The sequence below is a fragment of the Seriola aureovittata genome, chromosome 14 (assembly GCF_021018895.1).
Source record: "Seriola aureovittata isolate HTS-2021-v1 ecotype China chromosome 14, ASM2101889v1, whole genome shotgun sequence".
Lineage (NCBI taxonomy): Eukaryota > Metazoa > Chordata > Actinopteri > Carangiformes > Carangidae > Seriola > Seriola aureovittata.
The window spans coordinates 7021685-7047937 of record NC_079377.1 but is presented as its reverse complement, the minus strand read 5'-3'; the positions used below and the strand labels follow the sequence as shown (position 1 = coordinate 7047937).

At 41.3% G+C, this 26253-nt stretch overlaps 1 protein-coding gene across 1 annotated transcript; it reads right to left on the bottom strand.

Annotated features, from left to right (window-relative positions):
- Positions 1-410: 410 nt before the first annotated feature.
- kif16bb (kinesin family member 16Bb) lies at positions 411-25471 on the bottom strand. The gene is made up of 20 exons (XM_056396029.1): positions 25425-25471; positions 25279-25342; positions 25072-25182; positions 24833-24949; positions 23961-24058; positions 22185-22300; positions 21942-22084; positions 21448-21616; positions 20657-20785; positions 20283-20458; positions 20098-20163; positions 19952-20011; positions 13740-13859; positions 13525-13576; positions 13286-13423; positions 11878-11960; positions 9509-9597; positions 4863-5036; positions 3953-4043; positions 411-3214 (listed from the first exon to the last, which is right to left on the bottom strand). The coding sequence occupies exons 1-20, from the start codon at positions 25469-25471 to the stop codon at positions 968-970; spliced, it is 4290 nt and encodes a 1429-aa protein (XP_056252004.1). The 3' UTR covers positions 411-967.
- Positions 25472-26253: the final 782 nt, after the last annotated feature.

Here is a 26253-nt window from a genome sequence, read left to right as displayed (position 1 = left end):
CAGATGCAGCATGATCAACCTATCCAAAATTTAAAGCAGCTGCTGGAGTGAACAATGCTGACTGGCAGCAGTAAATCCACTGAGCCGATGTGCAGATAGTAACGGTGTAGTGGAGGTTCAGCTTGACCTCAGACACTAAAAGTCTTTCTAGTGGAGAGTTCAGTACTGCGAGTGGAATACAGATTCATGCAGAGACCTAGACAGTCATGAAAAGGCTGAAAGTAAAAAAGGCACCTATGCAAAAGCTAACATCAGAGAGGAGGGGAGAGAGAGGATGCCTGACGGAGATGATAGGAAGACAAAATATTAGACATTAGAGAAAGCAGTGAAATGCATCAGACTCTGAATTCTTTGTTTTTCCATCTTAAAAGCTCAACTATCTGCTCATCTGCATTCTAAGTGGTAAACAACACTCCTGAGCAGCAGTGGATTCACCTTCCTTTTATTTTTACAAATATAATCAGTTCAAAACAGATATTTTTAGATAAAATATTTGAAATTGGCAACAACTTGACATACATATGGCTTACATGATATACAGCGATAATTTGGTCACATCTAAAATACTATATAAATATTACAAAATATTTTTTAATCCTCAGTGCTGAACCTCCAGCCCTTAATTGTTTAAAACATTACAAATGAAACAGACAACTCTGACAAAAATAATAATGGAGGTGGGGGATGGGGGTGGGGGGGTGTAGCGGGTGAAGAACAAAAACAATGCAAGAACAAAGAAATTGTTTTAAAGATAAAATATCCAAGTACTAAAGCCATGCAGCATTAAAATGACCAAAACTTCTAGAGGAACGAATCAATACGGAAACTTCAAAGTCAGTCATAGTTTTCTCTGTCATTTACCAGTAGAGCTTTTCCTATGAACTGTCTGGGATGCACTTTTGCCATTGCTCCCTGTGAGTGAGAGTTTTCAAGCTGGGCTGTTCATTACTGGCTGTTCAGTTCTTGATCAGACATTTGACAAGTGATTAATCAGGCAGGCGGCCTCAGCGGAGCAACTGAAAGTTAATTTCCACACTTCTGCATGCAGGGATGAATTTGAAGCATGTGCAGGCAGGGTAGCTGCCTTAGTCACGCTTTCAGGGTGACCCCTGCCCCTCACGTTTGCTAGAATTACATCCAGTCTGACAGCTCCACGCTTGTCTTCATCATGCACCAGCACGCAGCGCACATCTGAGCGCTGGCGAAGAGTTAAGTTGTGGAATAGGGGACGGCAGGGCGCTATGGTGACAGAGCGTGGAGTCGGGTGAAAGACAGCATCCTCCTGCACCAGGCCAAGGTGGGTATCAGTAAGTAAAAGCTGGGCAAGAGGCTCAGTGTGTGTGCTGGGGCTGATGCACACCCCTACACTTGTGTAGAGTAGGAGCTGTACCTCTCCCAGAGTGACTGTTTTTTGATCCATGTTACAATGAAGAAGGTAAACCAGATCAGCAAGACTCTTCTGGAACTGGCAGCAAACCCTAAAACCAGCATCCAGCAGCAGGTCAGGTACATAAGCCTGCCAGTCTAGAGACATCATCATCAAATCTTCATGAAGCAGCGGGTGCTGAGACACCCTGCTGTCCCCAGGGCAGATTAACCCAATTATGGCCCAGCACAGCTCTCTGGTAAGCTTCTGGCTGTGGGTGTAGACACCCAGGATGCTCTCCTCTGTAGCGCCCATCAAACGCAAACTGTGGCCTGCTAAGCCTATCTGCACCTCCTTCAGCTGGAACAAGGGGAGGTGATGGAACAAAACCAGGTCCCCAGAGTGAGCGGCCAGGGTATAGAGGCCGGTCTCTGCCAGGATCAGAAGGGCAGGACAGGGCTCCGGTTGGCTGCATTTAGCCACGTTCAGCCAACAGAGAGCTACAATCTTGTGGGAGGTGATCGCTGCGATGGAGATAATAGAGCGTAAAGCATCCATCAGGTCGAGTAATGGCAGAGTTTGAAGGTTCAAAAGCAAATCAGGAAATTCTATCAACGTTTGACTTAAGATTTTGACATCCTCTTTGTTTTGCAGAGCCCTCCAGTTCTCCTGATCTTTGTCTTCAGAAGCATGGGCGACCTCCAGCTCACTGATGTGTTTCACTGACAACAGCTCTGTGATCTGTTTGGTGCCTTGTTTTACATGAACACCAGTAATGTCTTGCTCTTGTGGCAGATCCCCAGTACTCTTATTCCTGGTCCAGATATCTTCTGGGATTAGTGGCATGTCGTCATCTGGCAATTCTTCTGCTTTGGTAAAGATTTGGGTTGGTGTCAGGACTGGGAGTTGTGTGGTGCAGCCCTGAATCATTTGAGCTGCCTCCTCGGACTGATGGTGTTGAGTTATCTCCATCTGAATCTGCTGTATGAGTGGTAGTTCTTTCACTGTGGAAAAAATGCGACTATCCTTGATCAGAGAGAAGACGAAGCTCCCTTTAACCATGGAGAAGACCTGGCTGTCCTTCACCACTGACACAACATTACTTTCTCTGACCAGAGACACAACATGACTGGACCAGCGGGCCCCAACAGGCTGCAGTCCCTCCTCCCTGACCTGCTGCAATACTGTGCGAGAGCTCCACAGGAGACGCCCTGCATCCTGGACCATCCAAGAAACTCTGCTGACCAAAGAGCCCAGCCCTGAATTTTGAGCCGTGGCTTCAACGGTCTCTGTAACACACACTCCTGGAAACTCCTCCAGACCTCCAGATTCATTCATCTCTCCACAGCTGAACTGGCCCTCAAAGGAAGTTTCCTCAGGTGGACAGCAGGGCACCCGACTAGTGAGAGGCTTTTTGTCGAGCTGAGAGCAAGTGCTGGTCTGTGTGAGGACAGACATGGAGCCTGTTCCTCCGCTGCTCTGCAGGTGGGACATGCGGCCTAATGAGCTCCCACCAGAGCCAGGTCTCCTCTTGTAGCAGTCAGCCACGACACCTTGGATCTCGTTAGCATTCCCCTCTGGCTTCATGCCACATCCATCACGCGGGCCCAGGACACTTGTCTGCTGGAGGCCGGCATCCCCTGACCAAACCCCTTCTGTCTTATAACTTGCAACTCGAGCCCCACTCTGACGTTTTCTCCACGGCCTCTCAGACATGAGCCCTGGCCTTGATTTATGACACGAGTCCCTCTCCTGGTCATGGCCATCCCTGGTGTTTACTCCGCCCTGTAGTGCATCTCCATCCAACTCAAAAGTAGAGTGAGGGACAGGACATTTTCCAGGCATGACCTAGTTTACATTGTGTAGGTGGATGAGAAAAGGAGAAACAATGAGAGGAAATAAACCTCAAAGTGCAACATTTTATGCAGAGTAATTTAAAGATCCTGTTGTTTTATTGAATTTACTACAAAATAATTAAGGCCACTGCTGAGAAGGAGCAGAAAATAACAACTTCACACAGCTGCCTTTTAAAAACATAAGTTCATTTATGTATTCAGTTATGTTTGAATACATAAACACATGCACAGCAAAATGGAGTGAAGAATATCAAGGTACATGTATAAACAGAAATATTTCAAAATTGCTCTCATTGCAATATGCTTGCACAAAATGAATGTCATTTCTTTCGAAACCCCTACAGGAAAGTGTAATAGGGTTTAAATATGTGCATAATAAACAAACAGAACAAGCCAAGGGAAAAGTATTTCATGCCTCATAAAAATCTGTATGGGCCTGGCTGGAGAGGGGGGGGGGGGGGGGGGGGGGGGGGGTAGGTACTGACATTTGCTCTGGTTTGCAAAGACAAACGCCATTAATGCTTCAGTTGCATTGTGTCTCCAAGAAAAACTGTAGCGCAAAGTCTCACTGTATGCATGCTGTGTTTTGGCTTTTTAGCTTCAATCTCTTAAAAACAATTAAATCTTTATACTTAACTATACCCATAGCTCATTGATTAAATCCTTATTTGTGATATTTTTAAATCAAGAGTGATTTATTGTAGTCACTGTAAAAAACATGCATACATACTGTAGTCATGAGTCTCTCTGATGTGGCAGAAGTGAGACAGCTGCTTGGCGCTGCGGACTCCACTGTGTCTGCAGCCAGCATATCCATCAGACTGCAAAAAGGACACAGCGAAGACACAAGAAATAATAATACATTTCATAATATATCAGAAAAGAAAAATTGCGTCTCGATACGAGGAGGGGTTTGCACAATACAGCTATGGTTATATGCTTATGCATACTGCCAGGCTCTTTGTTTTCAAAAGCAAATTTAATTATTTGCTGTGGTGTGACACTGGAGACTTCAAACAGTTTTCAGCCAAAAGGCAAGACTGCAATAACCCCCAGCCCCCCCTTCACAAATCCATCCATTAGATTTGAAAAGCAAACAGCCCAAATGGCTGGATGAGATTAGAGCCACTCTACTAGCTGTGAAATTAAATAGAATCTGTGCATGTTGATTTGAGGATTTACATACAATACTCGGCACTCTGGAGGGGGGAGCCGAAACCAAATATACAGCTCAGAATGATTTCTGACAGTAAACAGCGGCTTTGGCTGAGCTTTGTGCGTTGCAACAGGTTGACGAGGGGGGAAAGCGGGAGCACTAAAGCATTAACATCATCAACAAGAGGGACACAGTGCAGGTCCTTGTGACGCTTAAAAGGATTTTTGCAGATCCTGAAGATCAGTGGAGAGGACTCGGCAATGTTTGTCTCCTCGCATGAGTAAATGGAGAATCACTGATCTGGGATTCCCAATCTAAGAAGCTGACCAAATTTTCTTAATACCATGTTTTTCTGTGGCACACATTACTCACATGCAGAGGTTTACAGTGTTCTTGCTGCAGAATGACTGAACAAAACTGGTACACAAACAAAGGATTCATATACATCACCACAGAGAGCACAGTTCGCCTCCCTCTCACGTACCCATTACCAGTCTCTTCCATCTCTGCCCCCTTCGTCTTCTCCTCTGCTCTCTGTTGATGGGGAGCCCCACTGCTTTCCTCTGGAAGTCTTTTGATGTCCCAGTTGCGTCTGTTCAGGCTTTCTTGGACCTGATGCCATGCCACCTCCTGCTGGTTGAGCTTCTCTTCCATCCTCCTAGTCATCACATCACACACACACATATCCACAGATTGTACAGAACTTATGAGATATGCCATAAAAATGATAGAGCTCCTTTCATACACACCCTTTATCACATCCTTCCGTACTTTCAAACAATTCCAATTCATTTTGTGGCTGTTTTAAGAAACTTCTTGACATTCTAAAGAGACACCTGGAATGATGAGTAGAAAGAACAGCTTAAAGTAAAGTGACACAAAAATCCTTCAGAGCTAGATAAGTTTCTAAGTAAGATCTTTGTAACGGCACTAAAACTTGTGGTAGGAGGCGTCATGGGAGCTCCTAGAGTGATGGATGTTAAGCAGTGTAAAAACACTATTTCAGGAGACATAAGCTCCTAATAACAGCCTTTTGGTGGTCGGAGGAGGTAAATAGTATAGTTACCACTTGGCCTTCTGGCCAGACATGGGACGTCAGATGAGGCACTTTCAGAGCTGAGGGTGGCAATTAAAAGCAGCACGGATCAAACACCAGCTGACCTGCTCCGGAGTTTCAAACTTGCTGGGTTTGAAAGAGCTGCATTTTAACATACTGTCTATAGAATGACTCACACACAGTGGGCTACCTTTTAGTTAAAGGTAAAAAACTAGGTCTTGTGGACAGTCATGAAATAATACGCAATACAATAGCATGGGACTCAGCCATAGCAGAGAAAGTCATTTCTTGCTCGGAGTATCCATCTTGGAAGTTTCCAAACTAAAAGCTCAGTGATTGATGCTAATTATTTAATATTTTCCTATATGTCTTTACCATAAACCAATCAAATTCATGGGAGAATTGACCAGTGAAATTCTGCATGGTACATCATGACTGAGTAAAACATCCACCCCATATTTAAAAGCTCTCTTTGAATATGAACTTTAATGTTATTACATTACATTGTATCAACGTTATGTTCAGAGGCAAGGCCAGGTGAGAAAATCTGCATTCAGTTGAAACAATTGCACTTGAACATCACATCCACACAAATTGAATCAAAGATCTGGATAAATATAAAAATTGTTAAGGGATCCCATGCCCTAAGAGCAGGTCAGCCTTTTGATAATGCAGTTAGCCTCTTCCTGTCAGAACTCTCAAGTGAGAAATGTTTTGATCCGACTGATGTAGCTGATAATGGGCAGGTTGCTTTTGTTGCTATGGAGCATCCCCTCAAGCAACTGAAGGTCAGCTCATTGATATCTTGTGTCGCTCCCAGAGCTGAGCAGATATCCACAGCCACTGTTAGAATTCAAATTATGTGCTTGTATTTACTACTGAGAGTTATTTTTAAGATGATTGGGAAATTTTAAGATTAATCTGTCCTTGCTGTGAGGGAGTACTTGCTATGTGAACAACAAGCTGAACAAGGATGGAATACATATCTAAGCAACAGATGCGACCCCCCCCCCACCCCCCACCCCACTGCCTTGAGTTCCTCAACAGATGCTGGTGCGAGGTAAGAAGAGGTCAAAAAACAAACCAAAAAAAAAAAAAAAACACAAGTATCAGCTGAATGCACATTTAGTATTTTATGATGCATGTTGAGTTAGAATTTAGACCCACAGAGGAATCAAATAAAGTGTATTTTGCAATGTACTGTGCCGCTGTATTTGACTGTGTATTATGCAGACAGGTGACAAATTAAAAAAGGAAAAACCTGAATAAAGGAGGAGAAACATAACAAAAGCAGATGCTTCCACACAGAGGCACTGCATGGTATAAGTCAGCAATTAACATCCAATCACGCTCTGTGGCAGGTATAAAAATGCTGAGCAGGCCCAGTGGATTCTGATCTTGTATCGAGGTGGCCTGTTAATACCTGGCATTAACATGCATTTTGGGTAATCGGATCACAAGTGGACAGCTTGTACAGGTGTGAATGTACTACAGATGCATTGAGGACACAAAGGCCCGATGGCTCAGACCTCAGTTGGAGGTGGTCTGGGTCGAATATGGCCACACTCTTGTGTGTGTACACAAACGTGTCGCGGGCCACACTGAAGGACCGCCTACTGACATCAGTCTAATTAATCCTGCTACAGTTTCATTATGAATCAAAAATATTTACTACTTCAGTGTTTCCTAGGCATTGATTTATTTGTGGCCACTTGCCACACAGACCACAAAATGATGATTTTCTTTCTTACTATACACTCTCTCTCTCACTCAAACACATTGATAACAGATCAATCTGTCATAGTTGAACTTGCTAAAAACAACAATGCATTTCGTCTTTGCAAACACAAATGACGTACTGTGGGGTCCAAAAGGCTGTGACTATCTGCATATAGAGTGGGAAGTGAGATCCGATCACAAGCGGTCACTTGAGACACATGCTAATGCCAGGTGTGAACTGACATGCTTAGAGTTGATCAGATCACCCAACAGGCATACTGACTGACCTGGGCCAAAGACTGCTCTACTGGCTACTGTTTCAATAGAAACTGTGAATAAAGTGACATTTAGATCTGTGAGAAACACGTCAGAAAATGGGGCCAAAATTGTGGTCGACAGCGCACATTTGATGAGCGTGATGCTCGTGCATTATTGTGATAGGTAAGGAAAAACAGCCATCAACATCAGCCCCTCCTCAGGGGGCTGAGAATGTCAATGCAGGACGTGATCAAGCTGCATCAGCAAGAACAGTATGTCGACGATTACATAAAGAGGGATATTATAGTAAGGTTGCAGTGCATAAACCCCTCATTACAAAGATGGATGCACGTTTGAGAGTACAGTGGTGCAAAACCCATAGGCACTGTTCTACAGAGACGTGGAAAAAAGTGATACGGTCAGATGAGTTGTCATCCACCATATTTTCCACAAGTGGGTGACTGCATTTGTGGCGAAAACCCAAGAGAACAGTACAGGCCTGAATGCTTCACCACTACAGTGGAGAGGATCCGGTGGCTGTTAGGCTCTCATGGTTTGGGTTCACTTGTTCCCTTAGAACAACTTTGTATCGATTTGCAGTGACCCTTCCCTCTGAGTGATCAACTTTATCCTGTGAAGAAACATTTATATACTGATGGGAGAGGTCTGGCCAAGGAGCAGTGAAACCTTTCTGGCAGCACATGGTGGCCCAACACCTCACTAAAGACACTTTAAGTTGGTCCTTCAGTTTGTCACCCATCGGTTTTCTGTACTGTGAAGGAACTGTTGACAGTCCTGCTGCTGATCTGTCATTAACGCCTACAGAAGCTCAGTCTCTGTCCACCTCTTCTTCATCTTCCAGCTACTCTGTAAGATCACTTTCAGCTGTTAGCTGTGTAGTTGACTAATAGTAGCAATCCTCTATTTACCCAAACACCTGTATTCACCCTTTTATATCTACACAGCACCGGGGTTGCAGGTGTCAGACTGAAAGCAGTATGAACCATCTGAGCCAAAGCATTGCTTTTTGGCACTACAGCACTGAGGGAAATTACATGTCAGACAGCTCCTCATGCTATAAAACATCAGGGTTTTCATATCATGAGCGAACATGGGTTTGTCTCAAATTGCTCACGACTACTTCAGTAGGTGGTGAATCACTAGAACGTGAATTGGATTTTGGACACTAATTCAAAGAACACTGGGACACTGACAGATCAACGACCTGTCACACGGTTCCAAGGCAGTGGCAGGGTATAAAGATGTGACATTAGCATAATGTCCCTCAGAGTCTGGTAGGCTATAGTGCACAGTGTCTTTTAAATTATACCGATGGCACATTTTTATAGAAAAATTAGATAATCCAGGAGAAACCGCTGCAGTCTGTTTTGTTTTCAGTCCATTTATCATCAGTGTTGTACAGTGGTTCAAACTGACCTAAAACCTAAACCAACTTACATAAATTAAATTTAGCCATTATATTAATCAGCTGCAGCAGTGTCTACATGCTGTGACTGAAGGTCTTTCTCAGCGCAGAACTTTGAATTTGCATCCTTGAGGGTTTGAACCTCAACATTTTTGTATACACCTACTGTGTGACAAAATAACCTCAATTCAAAGTTCACTTTTACAGAGCTTTCAACTGTGAGATGCACTCAACAGGCACAGTTGTAATCTTCATTATAATGCACATTTACTATAAAACAATTTAATATACACTACACTGCCTCTCTTTAAATCAGTGCATTGTGGGAATTTTCTGGGGAGCAGAACTTCAGGTGCACTGCAGTGTTTTTGGAAATGGAACACGGGGCAGTTCACTACCTTCTGAACCAGGGGCCGATTTGGGACATGCCCTCAGCTGTAGGAGAAATGCCTGCTGTTGATTTTCACTGGCTCAGCATGAAGCACTTCAGAATGGCTTTTTGCATGTTCCCACCTCTCCTCCCAGAAATGCTGCCATGATTTATGGCTTTGATTTGGTCTACGTGTCCAATGAATGCTGCTCAGTAAGCAGGCATATTGTGGAGATTGAGGTGGAGTAGGTTCAGTCGTGCTTGGGTCACAGAGTGCACACGTGTCTGCGTAAGTCTCACCCTGGATTCTGCAGCATCACCTCGGACAGATTCTCTGCAGATTTGGACATGTCAGTCAAGGACAAGCTGAAGGCAGACGACAGCCTGCTCTGCAGACAACAGAATGAGACAGCACTGTGAAATGAAAATCTGTGCAACAGTGTAGGAAATGAGTGACAGCTGCCTATGGAACATTTGCAATTATACAATGGTTTAATTATAGTTTATACTGTATGTCTTCAGTATTCTCGACACTGTTTTGTGAAAGATATTGACAACATTTTAAGAATTAGTCAAAATCTCTCTGGAATAATCACATTACATTATAAGTGATTATTATTTTTAAAAAATGGGGATAAGCAGCATAAAACTATTATACATTCCTAAAATGAAAGGGTCATATATACATAGGCTGGCAAGAAAGCAGCTGCGATGTACAACATGGTCCATTTTTGTGGTTCCATGTAGTTTTTACAGTTTATCTTTAGCACCGTTCTTTCCACATTTTCACTCGGTAACTAAGAGAGAATTGTAATACAATGTGCTTCTGTTGAAATAGACCATTTTAAAATCCAGTTTTTACAAAACAGTTACACACTGTACTCTGGGTGTGCTAGCTCATATTCAGACTGAGCGGATTTGTAACTCCTGAGACCATCTCATTTGGAATCTATGTTAAAAATGAATGGCAAAGACTCTTCCTAGAGCCACAGCAGGGCTTGAATGTCTGTACTTTACTTGGCTGTAATAATGTGCACTTTTCAATAATGCAAAGAGCAGAAACCTGTCAAAAACCAGAAGTACAGCTATGTTTATACATTGGTGTGTGAATCCATTTTACTACATAAAATGTTATGACGCACAGAAATAAATGCTTAAACGGGACTTAATTTAAGTTGCAGGCTTTATAGTCTTTTTCTTTCACATGCTACAATAAATATGCATAACAATTTATTTTCCTGAAAATGTATCTAAGACCAGAACTTAATTTTAAAGGAGAGAGCATTATAGCAGTAGACTGTCGTTATCAATGTTTGTTCTGAGAAACCAGTTAACTCAGTATAGTCACTTCATTAAGAGAGTTTTTAAAACATTACATTTGATCTGAATATGTGTTTATGAATTTCTTCAACAGCAACTTTCCCTCTACCATATAACTGACTAGTGACGCGCCCTGAACAGTATTTGTATGCAGTGTTTAACATCTCAGGAACAGAAGCCTGTAGCTCTCTCACAGAGTTCACAGAGTCTACTCACATACCATTCTGTCTTGCTCTATGCATATTTACAGCTGTCCAAGATTTTGCATTCTTTATTATCAACCATACCGTACTTTGTACTCTTGTAGGAAATTAGGAAACTGTTGCTATGAAACTCACAAAGCAGCAGTTACAGCTAACAGATATATATGCAACACACATTTAGCTTACATTGCAACTTCAGCTTAAACATTTTTGACATGATCTGTCAAAAAATCAAATATCTGTGATTTGATATTTTAAAACAATAAAACATGTCCAAGGGGGTGATTACTTTTTATAGCCTCAGACAGTTCATTGTTGAGGGAGCCTCTGTATGAATTTACTGACTAATAAATGCATATCTCTGTAGATATGGGTGGATACGACAGGAAAAGGAAATATATGTAAAAAGTGCAGTAAACTTGCCATTTTCTACTTCATATATTTGACATTTTCAGGCAATATTTACGCATTTTAAAATGACTTAATTCTTCCCAGAACATAAAGACTTCAGGGGTTTTTTTTTCCCTAACACACACTCAGTACTTAAACCTGAACATTATTGGAGAGAGAAACAGGCTGTGGTGTCTTTAGGAGAAAGGGTGCACTCACACAATGCCTCTTTAAAAACACATGTAAGTTAATGAAAGCCAAGAGGGATCTGTTACAAGATGGACGAAAAGCAGACAGTTTTGAAAGCTACACCTGGCCTCTCAGAGACGGCAGAGAGCTTCCCCAAGGTTGAAAACAGTCTCCTTGTGCTAGTGTGCTGCTTTTTTGTGAGCCAGTTAATCAGAGTTTCATGCTCAACAGGCAAAAACGAGCAGTAGCAGCTGAGGGGCGGGCAGAAGTTCTTACTCTCATCAGAATGAATCTGCATGGATCACACCGTTACGGTTTGTGGAGTTTTTTGATGTGGAGTGAAATTTGAATGAGAGTTCAACATGAGCAATGTTTGCTGAAGGAAGCAGGTATTACAGCTGGTGGTTATGGAAAAAATGTGTGATGCTGCTGTTTTTACAAAATTACCAGCTGAAAATGCAGTCGAGGCAGTGTCTTCTCTGAAAGACGCTCCCTCAGCTTCACAAAAACAGCACAACAGTGTAAGAACACAATAAGGCTCGTCTGTAGTGGTGGCACCGTCTGTACCTGGCGTTTCACTCTCAGCTGGGCAGCTTCAGTTGGGTGGTTAAACCTCAGTATGGCTCCTCTTCCAAGCTGTATGGTGGTACCTAGAGCAAACCGAAGACGTAAACCATGAAAAAAAGATGCAAACCACTAACTTACTTACCAGCTTCAACTTTGCCATTTGGTATAAATGCTACAGCAACCACTGAATTATGCATTACACTGTGAGAAAGACTGGCAGAGGCAAAATGTGATGCGTTTTTGAAGTGACAGTAATGGTGCTGAAAGTCTGCCAGGAAGGCTTTGTGGGTGTGGCACAGTATCTATAATGTATGAAAAGGTGAAGAGCAAAATAGTCTGACCATGGGAATCTTCCCCTCATCGTGGGATTGCAGGGAACTTGGGGAAACTTGACAAATAGCACAAAAGTTCTCCAACATTCCTCTACTGAAGTAGAGGAGGAACACAAACCTCAATGTGATTGGCAGTGACCTGGGCCAGAAGGATGGTTTACCAGAGAAAATGGTCCAAGGAATCTTCTGAAGTCTTGTAAGGCTATAGAACTGAAGTGATATTGGAGTTTATATCACACTCATGCTCATATTGCCATATCCACAGATTTTCTCGTGGTTTCTCTCCATTCTCCACCTCCTCTCTCAGCACAGCAAATACTAATCTTGCTGCTACTAATGACTTCTGACGAGTGACAAAGCACCTGAGAGGGCAGTCTGTGATGGATTCCAGCTGCTTTTGGACTGAAAATTACTATCATTTGTTCAAGAAAATAGCTTCAGATGCAGCCGTTTCTGAAGGGGATATTGGATAAATTGAAATGGTTAGAAAAGAGACTAGCGTGGCCCAGCCCTGCGCTGCCTGGCTCTGTGTGCAGTTTTTATCTCTGGAAAAGCAAAGCAGCGTGGATGAGGAGGCAGTGAAAGCTCCCAGCCCCGGCAAGCAGGGTCGACTCAGGGGGGCAGGAGTTTCAGCTCGGCTTGGCTCTGTCCTTTGAAAGGTTAATGATCTGGCCCACTTCAAACCTGTCGGCCCTATCAACTCCATCTGCCAATTAAATGGAGGGCCTGGGGCTTTGTCTGGAGCTTTGTCCAGAGCCTCTCGCCCTTCAAAATGTTTAGTAAGAGAAATGGCATCTGCCCTGTGGAGAGCTGTGTTCACAATCCACTCATGTCCTGAGTGCGCTGCCATTGGGGAACCAGGGACATAAAGTGGATTTCATTTGCAGATGTGACGCAGTGATCTCCTATAACGGCATTCAAAACGGATGGAAGTGTTATTGCCTCCCACTAGCAAAATAATTGTGAATCTGAGAGACAAATCCTCATCCTTCTTCATCATTACAGATTTTACTTGCTCTCTCCCGCCCGTTCATTAAGGAACCTCACAAGCATATTTTCTTTGCACAAATTCTTACCCTGATTCAGCTGGCAAGGACCAGTGACCACAGAGCCATTGACTGAACACAGTGCACCATCCTGAGGGATCAGAGTCACGGTCCCAGCATGGTTCTCGAGCACACAATGTTCGCCGAGGAGACCAGGCCCATGATGCACTACAATGCAATTAAATATGAAGGCACACAAAGAAATTGTTTATTTTCAGTTTGGTTGACAACACAGCAGCTGGGAATACACTGTAGTAACCTTGACTCACCGATATCCTGGCTGTATGATACTTTGTCACTCCCAATCAGGGTTCTCCCCTCCTACAGAAGAGATTCAAAGGTCATAATACAATATGCAAGGTGTTGTTTGACAATCAGAGTAATTGACAGAGGCAGCGGACCTAGGCTGGTAATGATTTCTGGGAGAAAAAAAAAAAAAATCGACTAATGTGTGAAATATATCAAGTTCAAATGCTGTATTTACTTTCAAATAATAGAGGATGATGCCAGTGCTGAGTAGATCTTTCTCAATGCCAATCAGATGAGGTAACTGGCAGTCCAGGACCACGCCACTCCCCTCCTTCCTCAGAGCCACAGTCTCCTCCTATAGGAGACAAGAGAATATAGAGGGAAGGGGTTAAAAAAAAAAAAAAAAAAAAAAAAATCTCTCAATAGCCTGTAGCTGGAATGGCACACAATAAAAAATAAAAATGCTGACAGACATTTAATGGCAACCAGCAGAAAACTGAATTCTTTATGACTGCTCTTCCTTGCCTGAAGGCCACGCAGAATAGCGGCGTTCCAACCATGTGTCACCATGAAGCAGTAGAGTGGCTAACGGCAAGAGAGACACCATAAATCATTCAGATTATCGTGGTGAGAGTCAAACTGTACATTGTGTTCAGCGAGCGAAACAGACGCAGTGCCACCACCCACACACAGGTGGGTTGTATACCACGCACCATTGCCTTTATTGATACATAGCTATCAACACTGTATGTTGCTATTAAAATACTCCCGAGCTTGTAAAGTATGCCAACTTCAACAGCAACAAACTTCAGCTAGCTCGATGTCATCTAGAATGTGTCTGAAAGAAGTATTGCGTTGAAGGTCAAACGACAGTGAATTCCTGGCTCCTTATACACACACACATTAAGTGGACAGCATGCTACAGCTTAAACGTAAAGGAACAGGGCATTTTGTTTCCCATAAATAGTGAGGAAAGTCAATAAATGTGGTGAAATGAATCATTAAAAGACCATTTCATAGGTTTTCAGTTTTTTTGTTTACATAAATGCCAAATCTTAGCACACAAACTGTCTATTTCACACTTAAGCTATTGATTATTACTGCACTGTAGTGACACATTACAGTTAGATCACTCAAAAGTAAAAAAACAAACAAAAAAAACAAACAAACTTTGTGCTTGTCCAGAAATCTCTGCTAAATATGTATTTAATGGTGTTACAGCAGCTCTCCACAGAAAAGCGATAAGAGGTAGAGAAATTGATTTAATCCCTGAAAGCCATTTCTAAAGCACAGGTCGGCTACACTTAAACCTCTGATCTGCTCCATATACCGCTTCACTGCCTCCAACAATTGTTGCTGAGGAAATTTAAAGCAAGAGTCACACTGCCTTACATCATGTGTGTCTGTCAAGGGCCGATGTTCATTTAACTTTGTATAAAATGTCATTTTAGTTTTATTTCATTTCTAACTTAACTAAAAAGGGAAAGAGTCAAGCTTAAAAAAAAAAAAAAGAAAGAAAAAAGGCCAGACGAGCTGCAGACAGAATGAGTTTGTTGAGCATTTGCCAATTATTCAGCAAGAAATTAAACACTTAGCCTTGGATGACCTGCGAGGTTCAAAAGACATACTGAATTAAAGCCATACGGGGAAACTTAACTCTGTTTAAGGCCAGTAACCTTTTCCTCCCAGGGCAATGGCTGCGGTTCAATAACCCAGAGCCTACCCAAGTATGAGTGGTCCTATCAGAAGTATTCTTCCTGTTAAGCTGGTGGACTAATGCCTCACATTGCCATGGATTATCTTAAGTACCTCCCCAAGAGGCAGAGCAGAAAATCTCACATATGGAGGATTCAGAACCAGCACGCTGCATAAACTAGTTCCCCTTTCTTTCAACCTCCTCCTGCCCTCTTTCGTATAGATTGGGACTGTGAAGTGAGAGATGTGTCCACCACCAGCACCACCTCACTCATTGTGAGATAGGAGAAATCCTTTTTCTAATGAAGAAGGAGAGGTATCGACCCCAGCCCCTGTACTTAATTAAAAGGGATTTTTCACAGACTTCATTAGAGGTGAGGAGCAGCCTGGCAGATTAATGCACTGTGTCACTTTCCTCAGACACCAGGAACAGATGAGATCCTCTTATTTTCTCCCCACATTCACACACATCCCAGAGAAACTTGCTCTTCACCACACCCCGTCAGTCAGGGAGTGTGTGTGTGTGTGTGTGTGTGTGTGTGTGTGTGTGTGTCATGAGGACAAAAAGAAGTTTGCTTTCAGATTGAGGCAGCTGGTGAACATACTGTAATTAACTGTGGCCTAGACCAGCAGCCAGGCTCAGGCAGCATTTAGGCTTCCATTAAAAGCCATCATCTGTGGTTGGCCAGAATTTTTAATGGATTTTTCCTCAGTGCTTTGACAGTTCAGGTTCCCGACTTGGTTTCAAAATACTGCATTACTAGGCCAATCAATGACTCTTTCCCGACTGCCAATCAGCCTTGTCAAGTCGAGCAACCTGCCAACCAAATGGATACGCAGGTACTGAATCCAGAACAAGAGAAAAACTTCTGCATATGAATCGCTCCATTACAATAAAAAGGTTCATTTCCTTGAAAGCTGTATTTATATCACAGATTACTGCTCTTTATAAAAGTTGAAAGAATAATGCATAAAAGACAAAAGGCAATTACATGGCCAGTTTTCAAAATGGTATGATGCCTTTTGTTTGAAGTGATTCGTCATATTCCAGTGAAGAAAAGAACTGGAATCTTATTAACAGTCGTTTCTGCTTTTTACCCTCCACTTTGTTACTTGCGCTTGAGCTACATGTAAAAACAGGTTCTCAACCAGAAGGTTGTTCTTCTGGTTGTAATATGAACATGTTGTGTAATTAGCTTCATATGCACTCCAGCAAATCAGCAACAGGATGCAACTTGTGGTTGAAAGCTAGAGAGGGATTCAACCTGATGAAAGCACTTGTGGAGCTCTTCTCCTGCTACGTGTCCCATTGCAACTCGTGTCAATTAATGGTTGTCATTTTGCACAGGTTCGATATGTATGGTGCAATTTCACATATTCTTATTATTTGTGTCATTTATTTAAAGAATGTGAAAATCAACTGGACCAAACACTCCTACCGGCACCGTTATTTTTAGGGCCTAAGCAAGAAGATTTTAGTCCTAGATGTGCACAAATGATACCTATAACACATGTGCTCACCATGTGTTTCAAACACCTTAGAATCATTTTTCATTTTTGTGAATTAAATTGAGCAAAGAAAGTTCAAGTTTTGGAGCCAAAACTTAGATTCTGGCATGTGAAGAATCAAAGGCAAGAATATGTCAAATTAAATGGTATAATGACTATGATGTATAACTGCTGACAGTATGAGGTAAATTGACATTAAACAGAACAAGGCTCAGAGCATTCAGAGCTTAAATTGTGCCTTTGTGCTGATTGTAGCATGTTTGGGGAAATACAAAGACTACCAGGATCAAAGAAACACTGTGGTTCATTTTAACTTAGTCAAATGGAGGTTCCTCCCACCACGCTGTGTTACATGGGGACCTGAGAGGGTGGCTCGGGGAGCAGAATGCAACTCGTGAAATAAAACTACTCACAAATCTGTGTGTGTGTGACATTAACTATGTATATTATTTCATTTTTATCATATTATATATAAAAACACACACACACGCATATACACACACACCCCTGCAGTAGAACAACATTTCACTTTACCCTCTTCCTGCCTTTTTTGTTCTCTCAATCTGTTGCCGTCTCTGTCTGGTAAGAGGCTGCTCTGGAATCCATCTTATATTAATTACTTTCTCTTCCCCACATGCCCTGTAACCAATCTGGGAAGCTGACGATGAATAACTTTGCATTCTAAATCTGCTTTGAATACAGAATTCAAAATTCTGTTTACACCGCTCTTGGTCAGCTCGTCTCCGTACTTCTCTCCTTACAGCCCGAGCAGAAAATTTCATCTAGCTCTGAGCAACAGAATCCACTGAATTAAACACAAAATATATGAGACTTGAAGCGTTAGAGAAGACTGCTCTCGATTTAAAAAAAAAAAATAGGAAAAAAAAAGCAAGTGCTAGAGACGGAGAACACGCAGTGAGTGTAACGAACACTTAAGGTGGAGGCTAGATTTTATATCAGCACCATTCCTTTTAAACAAAACATGTTGCAGGCCATTTGTTTAAAAAAAAAAAAAAAAAAACTACTTTAAATAAACGGCTCCAATTGATCAGGCTTTTGTATGTCAAGTACATGTGCAGAATGCGTTGTGCTTCTCTGTACTGAACTGAGTAAAGACACCACCTCTAATGTCTGTGCACCATTCCATGCAGGAATCCCACTTATCATTTTTCACCCAGGCAGAATGCAAATGCACAGGAAGACAAATGTCAAATCCATAAAGTCATTCATCAAACACTTCAGTTCCGGCAACATCAGTGTGCCTGCTGGTCACCAGTATGGTGGCCTTTTAGCCTAGGTGTCAAATTGAATCATGCATCATAACAGGTGCATTTACATGGATGGGCACAGGTCTAAATAAGGCATATTTGTCAGCTCTGCCAGCGGAGATGGACGATGTTGCTGCTGAGCATAAAGTCATCACCGCCTGGACACGCAAACAGATTTACAATACAGTAACTCTAATTAATATGCCGGACAGTCAGAAACGAAAGTGCCATATGTCAATAATCAAGACCTCTTAATTAGGAGCAGTGACAGCTGGTAATGAGTTCCAATACACTGTCATGAATAAAGGGCCGTCAAGCCAGTAAATGTCACCTGCTAACCATCATACAGAGCAGAATGTTAATTACCCAACAAGCACATATAACAAACTTTCATGTATAGTGTATTTAAAATTCCTACACAATGTCTTAAACTTATAGCTTCACAAAACCAATCTGACAACTAACGCTGGTAATCTGGTACAAGGTCAAAACACAAACCTATTAAGAGACATCTTTCAAAGGCCACATCAACACAACAGTTTAACACTGATGTAGGAAATGTACTGCTAGCATGTATAATGGAGACAAAAAGTCAACTCCATGCTCTTCATGACTGGCACGCTTCACAGTTCAATGCATAATGCAACAGGCTACTTGGCTGAACACGATGAGTCCCAAACAGATGACATTTGGTGTTATTTGGGAGGTTGGGCACAAATTCAACAGAGAAAAAGTGTTCGGTGTAAACTCGGTGCTGGAAAACTCTGGCATTTTTCTGTTGCAGCTTGGGGTCTTGTAGGGATGCTGCCACCCTGTCCCAGCCTCAGAGAAACCATATTGGGTTGGAGGAGGAGGCATATCTGTTCTGTCTCTCTTTGTCACACTCCCCAAATACTGTAACACAATAACTTCACAGTCAAGACAAGAACACTGCTTTTGGATGCCATTTAAATCTGAATAGATGGAAAATTAAAAATTAAATGCCAGGTCGACTCTACTACTCATTACCATTTCCAGTCCATGAAGCAGCTGTGGCTGTTCACAAGACTTGCAGTGACACCAGCTGGTAGGATGTCTATACTGCAAGCAGCAACATATGCCAAAACTGCTGCTGGGAGCTTGCCGTTTTGTTGATTGTTAGTGTTAAAATTAATGAAGCCTCCACAGTCTGTGTACTCAGTGGCCTTCTATTTTACTTGTCCTTCTGTACCGAGCTTCAAGTTGCATATTTTTGCATCATTATTCAAATACAACTGTGGATGTTGGACTTGAAAATGAAACACAAATTCCTTACTAAATTGATACTTGTGGCACAGAAAACAAGGTAGGCAACACAAACATAAGGGAAAAAAAGCACCTCACAAACTATTGTCTTGTCTAGAAACAACAAAGCTCCAAAGACTGTAACTATAACTAACTAAAGCCACCACACACTATTATGAAATGTTTATCCAACCCTGAACATAAGAGTTAAACCACAGGGTTATACTATGAATCTTTATAATATTATCTGATTAAATTAAAGAACTACAACAAGCTGGATCAGTGGAACCGGGCAGTTCAAACACTTCTCTCCAGTTACAGTCTTATCCTCTAGCTCATGTCCAAGAATCAGTACAAACATACAGTACCAGGCCTCTGTGAGCCAAACCAATCAATGTTAAATTGGCTCCAGGATATTTACACAAAAGCTCACTTGGGCTTTTCATCAATGTATTGTAAGAATAGTTGGTTTTTACAAACTGGCAGATCAAACTCCTATTGCTCCTGGCTAAAAGTATTGTGGAGGTTGCTGGATGACACCACAGGCTGGAGCACATGTAAGTCAGAGAGACAAACAGAAAGCAAGAAAGACATCACAATTATTCAGACGAAGAAGTGTGATTGCTCTTTCAATGTGCAGTGGTGTGTTTTTTTGTGTAAGGCAGTGTCCGATTATACTAAGTTTAAAAAGGGTTATAAAGATTTGTTGTACCTGCAGAATACTCTGAGTCTCACCCCATTTGCTGGTCCACTTCTTGGTCAGTGCGAGAACCTGAGGGGAATCGCAGAAGTAACAGGTGTATTATTTACAAAGAAGAACATCAAAACACCTGTTCTGTTTGACAGAGGATGACTCACCTTTTCCTCATTGTGATGCAACTCCTCCTCTACTTTCACAGAGGAAGGCAGCTCCCCACGGGAGACCTGGAGTAGTATTGAAAAGACAGCCCAACCTACGATATAACCTTTGGATAAAAGACTGTCAACATATATATTGTAGCATCCTTGATGGCCTTTTATGTGAGCTTGAATGTATGCAGGACCTGACTGGTTTCTTCTAGTAGCCTTCGGAGCCTGGTAACCTCTGCCTGCAGCTCTCTGACAACCTTCACACTTCCATCTTCATTCACGGTGGGAGAGTTCACTATGTTCTTAGCTCGGCTGGCATAGCGCAAAGTGCTCAGGGTCTCCCCGTAATTCACATCAGCAGGAGAAACAGCTGCCATGCGAGATTGTCAGGAAGAAATATACCCAGGTTCACGACAAGTGGTGGAATATTATATGAAAAACAATGAAGGGTTATGTGGTTAACATTATCTTCATTTTAAAAAAAAAAAAAAACATTTTCAAGGAAGCAGGAATAAAGAGGCAACAAACGTTCTCTGGAAACAGCCTGAACTGTCTTTACAGTACATACTCGCTATCATTGTAGTCATAGAGTTTCCACCCAGGCTGTCTTTTAGTAGCCATGTCAGCACAGAGTCTCTGTAAGGAATGAAGATCTGCTTCTTCTTATTTGTTGACTGTCCTCCTACACCAAGGTCAGCTGGGAGGTCACACGGAAAGAAAAGTTCATTTTTTCTTTGTTAGTTATTTTTATTTTTTCCCCCCACACACACAGGAAATTTGACCTCTGCATTTAACCCATCTGTGAGCAGTGAGCACACACAGACAGGAGCAGTGGGCAGCCACAGTGCAGCACCCAGGCAGGGAGCAGATTGGGGATGGGGATGGGGATGGGGATGGGGGGTGCCGCGTAAGATATGAAATATTTCATCCTAAAGCTCTGTAGACCCATTTTGACAGAAAAAGGGTCACAAACCAATATTAGTGCTTATCAAATATCATTAATTTGCACTAAGGCCTTGAGTTTGCTAAGTACCTAAAGAAAAAAATCCAACAGTGAGATTAATTCCAGCCATAATTTTATCTGATTTTTTTTTTTTTTCCTTCAAATGACCCAAAACCAATTTGGAATAGAACCAAACATCAAATTGCAAAATCTGTAATAAAAATGTAAGTGCTGTAAAACAGACAAACTAGAAAAATAACACCCATACAGTGTCTATTTTTGAAATAAACTACAAGATAAACAAAATCACCATCCCCACATAGAATACAGTCATATTTCCATCTATTATTGAGCTATCACATAACTAGATAAAGATATGGTGTCATCTTCTGTCAGTATCTGTAACTGTCATTTACCCAAAGCTGAGATCACACTGCCCAGGGTGACCAGGGATTTGTTGATGTTGGCACCTTCCTTCAGCCTGGTGCCTGTGGTGCGTGTGGCATCAGCCCTCTCACTGCCTGCCAGGTCTACCAGGTGGATCTTACTCAGCGTCTCACGTGGCAACTCTGCATCAAACCACGCCTGTGGCATAAAAAAAAAAAAAACATTACTGAGAAATCCTCGTTTAGTTCAAAAGAGGTAACATCACAGAGGAATACTTAGGCAATATGACGACAAAAAGTGCTACTTAAGATGGAAAAAATGAAAAAGCCTTTGAAGATGAAAAGACGTGTTAAAAATTACCACTCCACAAAACGGATACACAGGGCTAATTAAAGCTCTTGAGGAATGGCCTTTACTAACACCCAAAGAGTTTTCAGGGACACTTTGAAAGAATATTTACTCCAATTCAAACTGACAACATGAGACATGGCAGCAAGGACAACTTCTTAGCACTGCATTTCACCTGTGTGAAGCTGATGGTTAAGATGGCGTGGGAGCGGCTGCTTAAGTCATTCATGCCCGTGCTGGCTGTGGTGCGGTTGGCATTGCCGAGAATAATCAGGTCCTCCATGTCTCTGTGGTTATATATCAAGTGCTTGGACAGATCTACACATAAGTGGTAGTTTTCTATGTTAGATTTTCATATAGCACAACATTTCATATGAACACATTTCATATTTAAAAAAAAAGAAAAGAAGAAGCTTACTCTCAACATAGGGCCCGTCTCTGGGGTGCTCTCTCACTCTCAAGCATCCACCATCTGTAGCTGTAGTTCTCTTGTTCAGAAGGTCCTGCACACGTTCATTATAGATCTCTAAATAGCTGGCACCAAGACAGAAATAGAAATATAGAATCTGATCCAAGATTGCACCAAGACTACAAAGGCACAAATTAATGAAGGGTTTCAGTGTTGATATGTGAATGGCACAGCACCAGATGACAACAAAACAAGTTGCTATTCACTGTGAAAAGAGATTCACAGCAGGTTTACAGCCAAATTCTTGTGCTTGCATTGTTCTGCTTGCAGTGACAATGAATCAACAAACATGTAAAGGTTTTGGCAGAGAACTTCAATTGTACAGTGGTGGGTGTGTGTGCAAAAAGCAAAAGTACTAGTTTGAGTGTCTGATTCAAAGGTAATGCAAGGCATGGAGCAATTAGGCTTTACAAGAGCATGACAGTAATGAAATGGCAGGGACCATATCCTGTGGATGTAGCCATGCAGGTTGTTTTCTGGCAACAGAGGTGAGAACTCAAACAGGTTACAATATTAGATGGTTTCTAAATGACTAGAGGCATAACGATCATAATTACACTAACAAAATAGGGAGGATTATTAAGCCAGTTACATATGATATCCAACTATCATAACCTCATTACAGAATACAAAATGTATGATGATGTTTTACAATGTGGCGATGAAATGCTTCAAGAAAGCTACCCACACAACTAGCACAAACTAAAGTCCTTATTCCTGGAAGCAGTGGAAACCATGACCTTAAGACATGACAGAAAAACCTGACAGTAGGCGATGAACCATATTGTTCTACACACACAGTAGAACTGTGTGTGTGTGTGAGAGTGTGTGTGTGTGTGTGTGTGTGTGTGTATGTATGTATATATATATAAAAAACACTACACAAACAGTTTAATACCAAGAATTTTACATACACATTCCCTACAAATATTCCTATCAGTTTTATTTTTAATTGATCAAAATCATTATAAAAGCTACCACCTTAACATCAACTTGGAAGCCCAGGAGGATTTAACTGATGAAATAATAAAGGAAACCATACTGTATGAAACTATAATCTATGTTGTGTGCATAAGGAATTTTAATGCATTTTTAATAATTACCATCTTTACCATCTACTTGAACAAAAAACTGAATTTTTGTGTTTTTCATGTTGTTTGCAAGTAAAAGGTGTTTCTTGTAACACTGACAATAATACTTTGATTTCAGTAATGATAAACACATGTAAAATTTATTTGGAATGTGTAAGTCACATTGCAATTCCAATAATTCCAATACAAATTTGTCAAAAGCTATTGCTCACTCATTTTCAAGATATTCAACATTTCTATAGCAAAGCCTGGCAGCCCTTGTCAAATAAAAACCCAATTCTAGAGTTGAATTAAACCCAAATAATGTGCCAGCAGCACAGATTATACCAAATGGCTGAATAATGGTTTCACAGTAGCTTGACAGGCTGAAAATCCTCAATTTTATCTCCGAACATAATCATCTAAGAGCAGAGCTGAGACATGAAATGGATATTGATGTGACTAGATACCATTTTGGACTTCAATTATTATTATTTGATTATAGAAATAAAGCCTTCATTTTTTCTTTTTCTGGTTTTAAAAAGGACTAAATTACAGTTAGGCAAAAACAGAACAACAAAACTAACAGTCTGCAGGACTTTTTTCCTGACTTAAGATGAAAAGAAGTATCACTGTATGTAAGCTGCTTCCTTACCTGACCTCTGTACGGAATGACACAGCATCACTCTTACTTCTTTGAGATATCTCCCAGAACAAGCCTTCACAGATGCGTGGGATTAAACCTTTATCTTCCTAATGCATCAAAAGGAGAAAATGGCGTATTTAGAACTCTTATTACAGAATGATACACATAGTGTACTTTTAAATGACAATTTCATTTTCCGCTCATTATGTTCTCTTAATTTGAGTGCCTATGCTATGCTGTGACCACAATTCAGCACATGGAAAGACTGCTGAACAACACAAACAACAGCTCATCTGATATGGAGTTACTGAAGCATAAAAGCAATTCCACTCTGAGCTGCATGCCCTCTTGTTTTAATTACAAAGTAACAGATAGTAAGCATTAAGAGGCATATATAATTATCAGGGATGTTGACAGAAGCTCTGCTGATGACCTTGCACAAGTCTCCTGGTAGACAAGCAGAAACCTCATTGGTAATGTGAAATTTCCATTGCTGTGCAAGGTGAGGAAAAAAAAGCTTTGGGTTGCTGCCCTCATCACATTTTCGGATTAGTTGGGAGAAACATGGAGATAAATGAAGAGAAGGGGAGGGACCTCTGATGAGGCTGCCATCAGTCAGTTTCTAATGTGGTCTGTAGCTTGTGCTATGCGCACACTGGGTTAGCACTACTGGGGTATTCTGCAATGCAAGCTTGACAATGTTGGGAATATTTTAATATCCTGCATGATAATGCATGATAGAGGGGCGCATTTACAGGGCACGCTTGACATTCAAGTTAGAAGTAATCTAACTATGTTTATAGTACAGCTACCCTAGAGGATAAATTAAAAATTGCACTTTAACCATACAGTGCTGAGAAATCTGACAAGGCCTTACTTACTGTGTCACCCATCATGGTGTAAGACTTTCCTGAGCCTGTCTGGCCATAGGCAAACATACAGGCATTGAAACCATCAAATGCAGCTTTCAGTACATCAGACCCCAAGTCATGAAAAATCTAAATCAGCAGAGGAAAGGGTTGGTATAAATATCAGGTAAAAAAACAAACAAAAAAAAAAAACACTGTATAAAACACACTGGACTCTGAGGATAAAACGAAAACCGGAAGAAGTCGAATACCCTCTCCTGGGATGCAAATATAGGGCTTCCTCTGTCAGTTGAATCATATGAGAAGTCAAAAGAAAAGGTTTTCCCTCTGTTCTTCAGCTCCTCCCCTCGAACAGGTGAAGGCTGGAATTACAATATTATAAATAATATAAAATCTAGCTCTTGATAAAAACTTCATGATCTGCAGTGTAGTGCATTTTTATTTTAGTAATAAAATACCTTGTGAATAGATGTAGTGCTGCCGTTCACACGAATTATCACCCTCGAGGATAGCTGCTTTTCTCTGTGGGAACGTGAACGTCACCATCAAAATTACGTGTTTCTTTTGAAAACTTGAAAAAAATAAAAGCAGTCATACTACCTACCTTTTGTTCAGCGGGCGAACTCGGACCGCTACTCTCACTGAAGCCATTGTTAATCAAAATCAGACAGAACACATCTAACAGCCAGTTCTCCTGGCCTGTTTCTCCTTCTTTGAAAAAGAAGTGTGCCTACACATGAAGGCGTTCGCGTGAACATCAATGCAAAGCACTTCACACCTAATTACCACACCTGGGGCCTGTCCTCACTTTCTCAATGCACTAGACAGACTACCCGCTGGGTTGTATTAAGAATTGATAACCTGTACTCCAAACAAAACATCTTATTTTTTTGTTTTGTTTAAATAGCAGTGACTTTGAATGCAGCCTGGTGATATTCTACAAGAATAAAGTGCAGGTAGATGTCTTAGGTTTTTGTCAATTTAATTACTCGCCAAATATCATATCCTCTTATGGAAATGAAAAGAGACTTGCCCAAACATTAAACATTTTATGACATTTATGTGACTTCAAATCATATTCTGAGTTGCTAATCAATAAACCCATGCCAGTAAAATCCATGTGTTTATGATTTGAATGTTTGTGTCAATATGATGCATTTGCGTCACACGGGAAAAACACACCAGTTAATGGTTAAACTGATTATAGGACGTGTTAGTAGTCAGGCCTATCTGAAAAGTTTAGTTATTTTATTGTATTTCTGATTTCTTCTCACATTCACGAAACACACCTTTAATGCAAGATCCAGTGCTAATTAGTATGTTGAGTTGTTACGAAATGACACTATCAAAGCACTTAATTAAACGTTACAACAAGTGACGTTCAAAATTAAGCAAGCTGTAAAAATCGTGGGTCACCTACAAACCCAGCCGTC